This window comes from Aythya fuligula, chromosome 1 (assembly GCF_009819795.1).
Source record: "Aythya fuligula isolate bAytFul2 chromosome 1, bAytFul2.pri, whole genome shotgun sequence".
NCBI classification, from domain to species: Eukaryota; Metazoa; Chordata; class Aves; order Anseriformes; family Anatidae; genus Aythya; species Aythya fuligula.
In genome coordinates this window covers 88,975,441-88,987,324 of record NC_045559.1, presented here as the reverse complement: position 1 = coordinate 88,987,324, position 11,884 = coordinate 88,975,441, and the positions used below count along the sequence as shown (strand labels likewise).

Sequence of the window (11,884 nt, the reverse complement as noted above, 5' to 3'; positions counted from 1 at the left end):
CATGTAGAGAGGGGCACATCTCAATTGTTAACCTTCTAGCCTCCCCGGAAACTATTAAAAGTAATACAAAAGGTGTCTTGCAAGGGGTGTTTTTCCTAAGAAGCAAAGAGGTATACTTGGAGGTGCAAAGGACAGCCTAGGTCTGTGCTTGTGCATCCCTAATGCCAGCCTTCCCCAGCGATGCAGAAAAGCGGGACTGCCCCCCTCTTCGTGCATCCCGGAAGGGTTTTACCCCCTTCACAGCCAGCGGTACCAAGGGCTTTCTACAGGAATTCTGCCTTTAATTCTGACGCTTTTTGAAGATCCCCTTTAGACAACACTCCAGAGCACAACCAACCAGCGCGGGATGCCTTCACCCCCGTGTCCATACGGACACAGCGGGTCCACGAAACACCCCGAGGCGACAACCGGGCGGGGCGGGAGGGCGCCGCGGGGCTGAGGCGAGCTCGGGCGCCGCCCCCAGCCGCTGCCGGAAGGGGCAGGCGGTTGCGGCGGTTGTGGCGGCGCCGTTGCTGCCGTTAGGGCTGCGGCAGGGAGCCGGGCAGAGCCGCCCCACATCGCCTCGCCTCGCCTCGCCCCTGGCGGCCCCTTCCCGGCGGCTGCGCCATGCACCCCGTTTTCCAGAGCAGCCGGCGCGACTTCACCTTCGGGCCGTGGCGGCTGAGCGCCGCCCGCACGCACATCATGAAGTCGGCGCAGGCCGAGAGGTGAGGCGGGCCCCGGCAGCATGGGCCTTCTCTGGGGGTGTTGGGGGGAGGCCCTGCCCGCGCCGGAGCCTCGCTTGGTCGTCGTCTTGCTCGGTTTTCTCTCCTAGGAGGATGCTCTGGCGGGGGAAACCGGAGTGGTTGGGGTTGCAGGTGTTGTTTTTAACGATGCGTAACGGTTTGGGAGGCCTGGACCTGAAGCCCCCTGACTAGAAGCTTGCTTTTCTTAATTACCTTTTAAGGGACGTTAAGATGCCTTTAAATGCGATCACCAGACTCCTAAACCATCTTACGGTAATGCCTATTTCAGCGTAGTTCATTAAAAATTGATGTCTGCTCCTTACTTCTACCAGCAATTTCCATTCAACTGCTGCAGAAAATGCTGCTGTGTCAGCATCAAGTACTTAAGTCAGATTTGCTAATGTGGAACTGAACAGTTCAGCTATTGAGTGCTAAATTGACTTTAGTGGCAGCTGACTTTGACAGATACTGATTTCAGTTTCTGGATCTAATATACAGAAATCTTGTTACTCTTTTTAAAGGTAACTATTCAGGTTGCTTTCAGTTTTTCCAAGGAAAATTTGTTTGCTGAAGTTCACTGGTATGGAGTTTTACACTTTGTTTCTACATTATATTAAGCTACGTAAACTTTATATATTATGACACCATCATAATATATTTTTTATTTTTATATCTGTGTCAAAACGTGTAAAATGATATGTTCTTCCATCTATTCTCACTAAATACTTTTAACTAATTGTGCTGTAGTTTTTGCAGTTACAGGTAAAAAAAGATTTGAATCCTGTGTTTCACTTCTTCCTATATAAAGAGGATTCAACATTCAGCTAAACTGTGCCTGTGTTCTGCAGCAGAAGGCCTTTTATTACAGTACCCCATTTTTCTGGCAAGTTTGTGAAGACTTTTGGGGCAAGATGTTACCCTTAAAAATGAAGATCTTTATTCTTAAGCTCAGGAGGATGTTAATTCTTTTCATTATCTGTAAACAAGAGAGTCTAGAAGCCAAATTATCTGCTGCATTCATCTTCTGTTCTATTCAGTTTCTTTCTTTAACTGTAGCTGTTTTAAAATCAACCGTTATCTCTGTAACTTTCAAAAAGTACCTTTATCCCTTTTCAGGGATGCAAAGATTTTCAGAATGTGTTGAAAAAGGCAGAAAAATAAAGGTTCAAGGGGTACAGTTCAAGCTTGAAAGAAAGGAGAGGATTCTGCAGAGTGGGGAAATAAAATCCAGAATGAGCTGTTTGTGTGCAGGGGTTAGTTCCTAACACGAGATACCCAAAACAATTTCTCCATTTCAAATTTGATGGGTCAAAAACTGTCTAGCTGCAAGTGCTTTTAGTCAGCGTCTTTTTATAATGCATTTATTTTGGCATTTTGCCTTCTTTATTGCTTGGAGAACATCATTATTACCTGTAGAAATGTTACTTCTGTCAAGCAGAAATCACAAAGGTCCCTTGGCAACCTCTGCAGATGTGAAGGATTAAAAGAGCCATAGCTACACAACTTCTTCCTGTCCTGGGGTTGGTCTTTGCAGATTGAGGGGCACTCAAAGTGGAAAAGTGCCACCTTCTCTGGAAAAAGCATAGGATCATACTTTCAAGGTCTACAAATTTGCTATGTTTCCGTTTGGTTAGCATAATCACAGAATCGCTTAGGTTGGAAGAGACCTCCAAGATCACCCAGTCCAACCTCTGACCTAACTCTAGCCAGTCTTCCACTAAACCGTATCACTAAGCTCTACATCTAAATGTCTTTTAAAGACCTCCAGGGATGGAGGCTCAACCACTTCCCTGGGCAGCCCATTCCAATGCTTAACAACCCTTTCAGTTCTTCCTAATATCCAACCTAAAGCTCCCCTGGCACAACTTTAGCCCATTCCCCTTGTCCTATCAACAAGCATGTGGGAGAAGACACCAATATAATAAGAGTAAGAACAGAGAGCAGTAAATAATGTTCTTTCATTTGCAGGATTATAGAAATAACCACTTTTGTTCAGGAATGCATTATTAGCAATACAAAAGTTGTGAGCAGGATGCTTTTTTTTTTCTCCCCATGTTGTATATTCCCCAATTAGTTGTATTTCCTAGAGTTTTCTTCTCTTCAGATGCCATATTTGTTCTCTTTAATCTTGACAAATAAAGCACTTAGTGGTAGTGAGAAAATTGTAGAAGTATATGAAGTCTTTTGCTAAATAAGCTCAGTGTGTGTATAAAGCTCAATGTGTATGTATTTATTTTTATATAATATATGTATAAAAATGGATATAAAACAAAAAGTGAGGTAGGATAGCTTCAGATTTTCTGCAGGGATTATGCTCGTTCAGTTCATGCAGTATAGGTCTGTGGCTTTCATGCTTAGAGATTACAAATACCAGTACATGTCCTCTGCAAGCTTGGGAAAGTAGTAGGGCACAGAAATGTCTTCTGCATTTGACTTTCAATGTACTCTGCCAGGGTTGTTTTCAACCTCTTTTTTTTGTAAGTTTCCAAAGATGACAGTATGGACCACAGCATAGTGAATTTAAACTTGCTGACAGTAAGTGCTCTTTCATAAAACCTCTCTTAGGCCACCTGCAAAAACAGTTCATGGACCATCCAGGGGTTTGTCTGCAACAGGTTGAAATCTGCTACTTCATGCTTGTTGGATATTTTTTGATTCCCTCTGTATGAGGCTTTTGTATTAGCCTGATGGAGAAGGAAAGCTTTAGAAAGAATCTTAAGGTGGAAAAATCGCTTCAGATCAATGATTCAGCAGTTCCAGTCAGGGAAAATAACAAAATTTTGTAAAAATATACTGATGGTGTCATGCAAAGTACTCGGTCTAGAGAATATGTACTCCACAACAGATTGCTTTCACTGAACTATAGCTGACTGATCTCACTTTATCGGACTTATATTTTTCTATGCAGATTGGCTGAAGAATTACACATGCCTTCCCTGCCAGAGATGATGTTTGGAGACAATGTCCTAAGAATACAGCATGATCGTGGTTTTGGAATTGAGTTCAATGCAACAGATGCTTTAAAATGTGTCAATAATTGTCAAGGTATGATCAAAGTGGCTTGTGCAGAGGAGTGGCAAGAGAGCAGGTACAGTATTTTATCACCAGTGGGCAAGTACTATTGTGTTGTATGTGAAACTGTTGTAAGGTAGTTAAAGTCACAGACTGGGCTCCTGAAGACCTCAGTGTATTTAGTTTTGCCATTGATATAGTGCTTGATGACAGAAGTCACCTAGCTTTTCTTTGCCGTGATCATGCTATCTGCTACACGGGGTCAGCTATATTTTTCCTTTGCTTCCTGGCTTTCTTAAAGTAAACTATGTGTTTAACATGGCTTAGTTCTGTTTCTGTTTATTTAAACTTGTAGGTCCTCAAGGATTACAAGATTGTGTCTTTTGGTGTATCAAAGTGCAAAACACTGTACGTGTCTAACATCTTAGCCTTAGGAATATAGCAGGACAATTACCATGCATGAGAACTAATTGTACTGCTTAGTATTTACCAAATTAGTGGTAGAGCACTTAGGAATAAGTCAAGGAAAGAAATCAAAGCTGTCATAAAAACTAAGGCAAATAGCAGTGTTAGTCATTTCTGTGTGTTGTCAGCAGATTATGTTGTGCCTGCTCAAAGTACAAATGACTACTGTTGAAAAAATTAGAGTTCACACCAAACTAAAAACCTTTATTTTGTCTCATAAGATTAAGATAGTATTAGCCCAGGAATTCAGGTAAGGGTTTTCTAATTCACAATGAAAACACAGATGCTGTGAAAGAAGCAATACTGGATGGTTAAGTCTTGACATCATCAGTCCAGTACAGACAATACTGCTGTTTTTCTTGAGGAGTTAGGACTGAAGTGTGGGGATCATAATACATAATCTTATGTGAGGTTGTAAGGTTTTTAATAATTTTTATAAAATACGCTATATTCTTTTTCACTTCTTGAGGAGTGAGACTGAGCACACTAAGGAAGTAGTCAAGCCGTATGACTGGACTTACACAACTGACTACAAAGGAACATTGCTGGGAGATACTGCAACGTTAAAGGTGAGCATTTTTTTCTTGTTAAATGCTGATTACTTATTGTTTCAGTCCAACACAAAACACTTTTCTGAAGCTGTCAGTAGGCTTCTTTAACATTTTACATGGTTCTTTGTTTCTGACTTCAAAGTATAGTTCGGGCTTTTCATGTCTCATCATTTTCTGTTAATCAAATCATGCCTTACTTTAGTAACTTTCATTTTGGTGTCTTTTTGTTTGTTTTTAAGCATGTTAGGATCATTTAAGTAGGAACATTTGTGTCCTTTAGTGATGATTTACTGGGAGAGTAAAGCACGTGAGCATCTTCAGTGCTTGCTGGATGGCCCTGAGCTCCTCACACACAACAGAAGTATCAGCTGCATAATTCTCTGGTATCACAGAATCATTATGGTTGGAAAAGCCCTCCAAGATCATCTGGTCCAACCATCCCCCTACCACCAATATCACCCACTAGACCATATCCCTAAGCACCAGGTCCAACTTTTTCTTAAACATCCCCAGAGATGGTGACTGCACCACCTCACAGGGCAACCCGTTCCAATGCCTAACCACTCTGAGAAGAAATGTCTCCTAATTTCCAACCTGAACCTCCCCTGGTGCTACTTGAGGCCTTTCCCTCTAGTCCTATCACTAGTTATCTGCAAGAAGAAGCTGACACCCAGCTCCCCACACCTTCTTTTCAGGTAGTTGTAGGGAGCAGTAAGATGTCCCCTGAGCCTATAGTGCTTATTACTGTGTTGCTTGCCATTTTGTGAAAGCAGATAACTTGATCTGTCTGCTTTCATTGCCTTCTGTTTTCTGCAACAGGAACTCCTCATATTTAAACTGACAGTTCCCTCCTCCCCCCCTTTGTCTTTATTTACTTCAAAATTAGACTGAAGTTCCCAGGCAGTCTATATTAATTCTCTAGGATTGTGTTGGTTACAGATCACTTGAGTTACTCTGGAATTAAAAGTACAGCATAAAATAAACTGTCTTGTTGGCCCATAGCCTTTAGGCAACCAAAGAATATTAATATATACAGGGAGCACAAGATGGGGGGGGGGGGGGAAATACAGGTACTTGATTTCTGTGGAAGGGCTTTATTTTTGGAATACTGTTCAGGGTTAGTGGTTGGCTAGAAATGTCAAGTGCATGGAAAACTGTTTATAACCCAGAATTTCTCATTGTACGTTAAACATGAGGCATCTTTTAATGCTTTGAAATATAGAATGTAAACAGAATTGTTTACAACTGTAACCTACAAAACCTGTACCCTGAGGACAGTTTATTCAGAACTTTCCATTCTTGGTTTTTGCTTTGATCAGTGTTTCCTCTTGGAAACTTTTTAGTTTTAATTGTAACTTTAACTATTTGACTTTCGTAGCACTGAGCTTAATACATACAAAAACTTTTTCCTTCAGAAAACTGGGAACTGGAGGATTCTTAAGATCAGGATAAACTTACTAACTTGCCACCGAACTACATATACTAACTGTTCTTAATCATTTTCTTTAGGTTGTTCCTACAACAGAACACATAAATACAGAGAAATTGAAAGCCAGAGAGCAAATTATGTTTTTTGAAGAAGTACTTCTGTTTGAAGATGAACTTCATGATCATGGAGTGTCAAGTTTGAGTGTAAAAATAGTGAGTACAGAGAGGTGGATAAAAGAGGCTTGGTGACCTAGCTAGCTAATGTATGCACAATGTAGTCACTTTTTGCATGTTGGTTCTTCTGGGATTTGAAGTTTAAAATGAAAAGTTCTTTATTCTTGCTCTGAAAAATGCAGTCTTATTGAAAATTTTGAAATCTTTCTGTCAGTTGTTCTAGGCAACAATCTTTTCTATCTTTCTGCATCCTAAGACTCCTTTGAAACAGTCTGCCCCACTGTCCAGTTATAGCTGCAGTGTGTCACCAGCCCAAATTTTGACTTTAAACTGAAAGCTCACTCATACTATCTTTTATCTGTGTAAATTTTTGATGTAAATAAGTGCATACCTAAAATAAAGCTTTGTAATATGCTGAATCAAAGATATTTATTTTTTTCAGAGAGTTATGCCTTCCAGCTTTTTTGTGCTCCTGAGGTTTTTCTTGCGAGTTGATGGGGTGCTTATCAGGATGAATGACACAAGGCTTCATCATGAGGTAAACCCATGTTCGTCACCATGAATATTTTACAGATGCTCCTTTGCAGTGTTACTTTCAGAGAAGACCTTCTGATATTCCTGTAATTTAATGCTGATATTTTGGGCCATAGAGGTTACCTGAACTGAACTTTCAAGTGCATTTTATTATGGTGGTGCTGAAGCAGCAACCAAGTGATAGGTACTGTATGAGCACAGTGGGCTATTGCTCATGTGAAGTAATTATTTAAATACATGTGACAGACATGGATTAGAGAGGCATTACAAGACAAAAAATAGACAACGGTAAATAGTGTGATATTGTTCTTACATGTTTTTTTTTTGCTTGTCTAGTGTATGACTGTAAATTTCATCTTGCAAAGGACTGTCTGTTCTATGCTGAGTTCAAGTATCCCATAAATAAGACGGACCATAACAGTTGTGGTTTGCTTATTCTGTCTATCTCTATTCATATAGATGTAGGTGTTCTGAGTAAAAATTATGAAGAATATTCAATCTTTTTTTTTGTGTGCCTGCATGCAAAAAGGTAATTTTTGGAAAAGTCAATTTAGCTACACATCTTACTCTGTACTTGTGAATTTGAACATATGTGTCTGCTCCCAGGTGAAAATCTGTGGTCAATCAAACTCAAATGTTTACTAAATTGAATGTGTTTACAGTGCTCATTTTGCACAGATATTAGATGATAATTTTGTAACTAATTTTTGCATTTTTTCCCCATTAGGCTGACAAGGCTTACATGTTGCGAGAATATACATCCAGGGAAAGCAAAATATCAAGTTTAAAGGTATTAAATTTTTTATTTTTTTTTTCCTGTCTGCTTTTTGAAATAATATTTACTGTGTGGACCATAAAACAACCTAAGTTGTTCTTTTGAAAGGTTTGCAGTCTAAACCGAGGGAAGGTCCTACTTCTGTAGCATTTATTTTAGGGATTTCGGGGCAGATTTGCATTTGTAGATGAGTTACTGATCACATTACAAGATATTGGATTATATTTTCTACTTTTGAGTTAACAGTTTTTAAATTTTATTTCTTAAAACTGTTCAGCCATAAAATCAGGTTGTCTATTTCCCATGGTGTTTAATTTCAGGGCTGGTTATATGCTCACAAGTAGTATTAGGGGATAAAATCTGTTTGATGGTACAAACTCATTTTTTCTCAAATAGCTTTAATAGTTCATCATAAAACTCCATCAGTGGCTCAGAATAGTTGCAACTCCAAATGTGCCACAATTGATTTTTATTCTTGACCCAATATCTGATTTTAGGTACTCATGTTACTTTCCTTCTTTTTTTTTTTTTTTTTATCTTCACCTGTAAAAATGTCTCCTGTTTTTCTGTCGATTGTCTTGTATGTGTTGAAACTATGTTGTCTAGAGGAATCTACAGAGAAAGATACAAATTAGCTTAAACCAATTAATTTCTTCAAATATTAAACTAAAATCCAGTGAGTTCTAGTATTTCATATAAGAAGCTAAACAATGTCTGTAGTAGACTTCGTAAAACTAAGACCTGTGTTGAAATACCAATTATTAATGGCTAAATCTGAACAACTCCAGCAAATGTATTACAATGACTAGAAGACATTAAACATGGGGTCTGTTGTGGCCATTTTAGTCTCTTCCAAAAACAGACTCTCAAAGAGTTTCTTACATTCAAATGATGAACGTTGTAGATTTGGAATGTCCCTGACTTTTTTGTGGTCATACAATCTGCTGCTTAAAAATATCAAATACCTTTCTTTAACCTACTGATACATGCATGAAGGAAGAGGTTGTATGTATGTGTATTTGAAGTTGTAACACAAATTTCTCTAATGATATCTGACTTCAAGTGTTTAAATTAGGTGAATTAGAGATAAACTGTCCATAAAAGTTTGCTTTTGGGATTCCCCTTCCCCTTTTTTTAGCCTCCCCACTCATTTTGTCTAAAATTTTTGCTTCTTAGCACGTACCACCTTCCCTGTTCACGGAACCTAACGAGATCTCTCAGTATCTACCCATAAAGGAGACGATCTGTGAAAAGCTAGAATTCCCAGAGAAGTTGGAGCCTAACCCAGAAGCATCACTGGAAACCACGTGTGTTAAGTCTAAATAAATGTGACTTTATATGGACTTGAATTCGACTGGAGATCATGTGATTGTGTAGCCATTACCAGGGGCACGGTTTCACTACTAGTGGAATAAAGTATTTGGCTAATTTTTCTGTAGCCCTAAAAGAAAACAGGATTCATTTCAAGCAGGTTTTGCTAATATTTTTTGATCTTTGTTTATTTTAAACTTGTATCTGGAGTTATCTGATAGACTGATGGTGAATTACAGCCTTCAGTGGCATTGGAGGACTCTCACAATTCAGAGTCTAGGTTCTCTTCAGTTCACCACTTAGGCAGGATATTGCCTGGACTCTCCAACACAAACACTTCTGTGAAGATTCTGTTATTTGCTCCCTCAGATGCCAAAAGACTACTAGAGACATAAAATTGGCTTAATTTTATTTTTATTGAAAAATTGTCTACAGTAAAAATAAATAAAATTCCTCTGCATATGTTATGAGCTTTCAGTCCTGAACTATGCTTTTTGCTTGGTTTCCTCTACTGTGAGCTGATAACCAATCAAGTTATTTCTTAGAACCTTTGATCCAGATTTCTAACTTCAGAATATTCATTTCATCTGAGAATAGCTTTAAGGAGAAGTGAAAAGTTGTATTTGTTTGACACTTTATAAAGGTAAAATTACCTTACTTGTAAGACATTCTCTTCAGAGCAGGAGACAAGCTGGAGATTTAACAGACACAAAAACTGGTAAGTCTCTTCACAAATACTAGCATAGTTTGACGTCAGCCAGATTTCTCTAGGCAGTTCTGGAGACTATTACTTGGGGTCTCTGTGCTGCTACAGTCACGCTGTATTGGAAATGCATTGTACTGTATTTACCTTCTGTTGGACATACCAGATGGTGCCCGTGTATGATGGTTATACTGTTCTGATATTCAATTTGCTAAATTAGTGTGGCTTATGGCTGAGGAAAAGAGGGCTTTTTAATCTTCAACCCCTAACGGATGCTGGTATTACAAATTGAGAAACGGGAGCTTTAATGGCCTTAAAAGGATACTAGCCTATATTTCAGATATGTAATTTTTTTTGGTTTATTTTTAAAATTCTTTAAATTGTAATATCAATAGAAGTGTGATCGCATATACAGTTATGGTTTTAAATCAGTAATTTGTGGATTAAACTTTAAATTATTCTGTTGCTTTTGGAAATCCTAAATTACGTGAATGGTTTGGTCTAAGATTGGGGGAGCTAGACGTGTAGGTTTGCTTCTTGCAGTCAATGAAGTGCAAGAAGCAAAGCAGTATTGAAAAGCGGGCCTTGTGCTTTAAGGCAATGGCAGGTAAGAATGCTCCAGGACACCAGAACATGTACATTTTGGTTAAAAATCTTCAGATTCTACACTGCATGTCTTTAAATACCAAGTTTTGGGGTGGCTTGTTTCTATTAACCAGGTCTTTTGAAAAATGGTTCTCATTTAAAGAAACTGTTGTTTTTATACAATTGTACTACTATTTAACTGACTGCATTCTTAATAAAACAACCCACCTTGTTTCACTTCTGTTCGAGGCAGCCTGGTCTAATCATTTGATCATACGGTTGGAAGGCAGGAGCTAACAGCAGGTTTTCCTGTGTCACTGATTTATTCTAACCACAGGGAAGTTACTTGTGTGCCTCAGTTCCCTGTATGCAAAAATGAGAGTAAGCCTCACTGAGTGTTACGAGGATTTTTTTTTTTAAAAAAAGTTGCTGATTAGAATGGGTTTTTTTGTTTGTTTTTTAATTCCCCTTAATAGACCTTTAGCCTTGCTTTTGTAAGGGACTACTACAAAAGAAACTTATGATCCATAGTGTAAGATGAGCGAAGGGAACTGAAATTTAAAAAGTCTCTGAAAGAAATTACTAATAATCAGGCAAACTGCATGAGTGAACTTATGGCTGCCCTGAAGTAGGGGTTAGGTCCTGTGTATTCCCCATTTGTGAGTCCTAAATTCTATTTTTTCATCTCCTTGCACTTGTTTTCTAAAGACTTTAGGAATGATGAAGTGCATATCTGTTTGTAAATGAATGCAGCATGGAAATGATCAAAATTAATTTGGTAATAAAAGGTTAGTTATGACCCCTCCAGCAGTAAAGGTCTATGAGGAGAGAATGGAAAGGAAGGGAACAACAAACTGGACGGGATGAAGAGATGGTTGGCTAGTGGAAGTAAATCATGGCACTTCTTTTAATGTAAACATTTACTACTTTACATGCCTTAAAGGCTTGTAAAAACACACGGTAAAATCAGAGCTGGAAGTGACTGGTGTTGTGCTAGCATGAAGGAAATCATTTGGGTTTAGTCAGTGATGCTAACAATCTCCACTGGGCTAAAGTCTGGGGGGCAGCCCACAGAATCAATACCTACTCTTGGGAAGGGTGCTCTGCATGTGTAGTTTATTATGTATTTTATCTTGTTCATCATACTTACTAATATGTGACCTGTTGCAGTTGTCTTGAATGGGCTTGACTCCTGAATATATAGATTTGTGATAACCATTTATTTTGGGTGCTGTGCATTTAAGTGGAACACAAATATTGGAGAAATCACAAGAACGTGTTTGGAAAGTCAGTTACCACAAAGTAAAACTTGGAACATTCTTTGTCACTGTTACACTACACAGGTTATCAAGAAACAGCACTATCCATTGGCGTACTGCAAGCTCTCTTGTACAAATTTGCCAGAGAAAAATACTACTTTGGGTATATCATTTTGGAGGGAGGGAGTGGGGTGATTCTCCAGCTGTTTTGTAGCACGTTGTTACAACATACACACAACAGTTTATATTCTTTCTCCTGTGTTGCTAAATAAAATATACCTGTCGTTTTATAGTTCTGTTCTTATCTGGGCACAATAAAGGAAAATAAGGAGTTGTGATGCAGAGCTTTGTGTGATCAGAAG

The 11,884-nt window shown here is 38.8% G+C and overlaps 1 protein-coding gene across 1 annotated transcript; it reads left to right on the top strand.

Moving 5' to 3' along the window:
* The first annotated feature begins 462 nt into the window (after window positions 1-462).
* On the top strand, window positions 463-11,866 carry TIPRL (TOR signaling pathway regulator). The gene is made up of 7 exons (XM_032190587.1): window positions 463-707; window positions 3,634-3,813; window positions 4,672-4,771; window positions 6,263-6,394; window positions 6,798-6,893; window positions 7,617-7,679; window positions 8,841-11,866. Exons 1-7 carry the CDS (start codon window positions 607-609, stop codon window positions 8,988-8,990), a joined length of 822 nt encoding a protein of 273 aa, XP_032046478.1. The 5' UTR covers window positions 463-606; the 3' UTR covers window positions 8,991-11,866.
* Window positions 11,867-11,884: the final 18 nt, after the last annotated feature.

Coding starts and splice junctions, on each gene's coding strand:
- TIPRL (XM_032190587.1), top strand. CDS start 607: ATGCACCCCGTTTTCCAGAGCAGCCGGCGCGACTTCACCTTCGGGCCG. Junction 708..3,633: donor AAGTCGGCGCAGGCCGAGAG/GTGAGGCGGGCC, acceptor TTTTCTATGCAG/ATTGGCTGAAGAATTACACA. Junction 6,894..7,616: donor ACACAAGGCTTCATCATGAG/GTAAACCCATGT, acceptor TTTCCCCATTAG/GCTGACAAGGCTTACATGTT.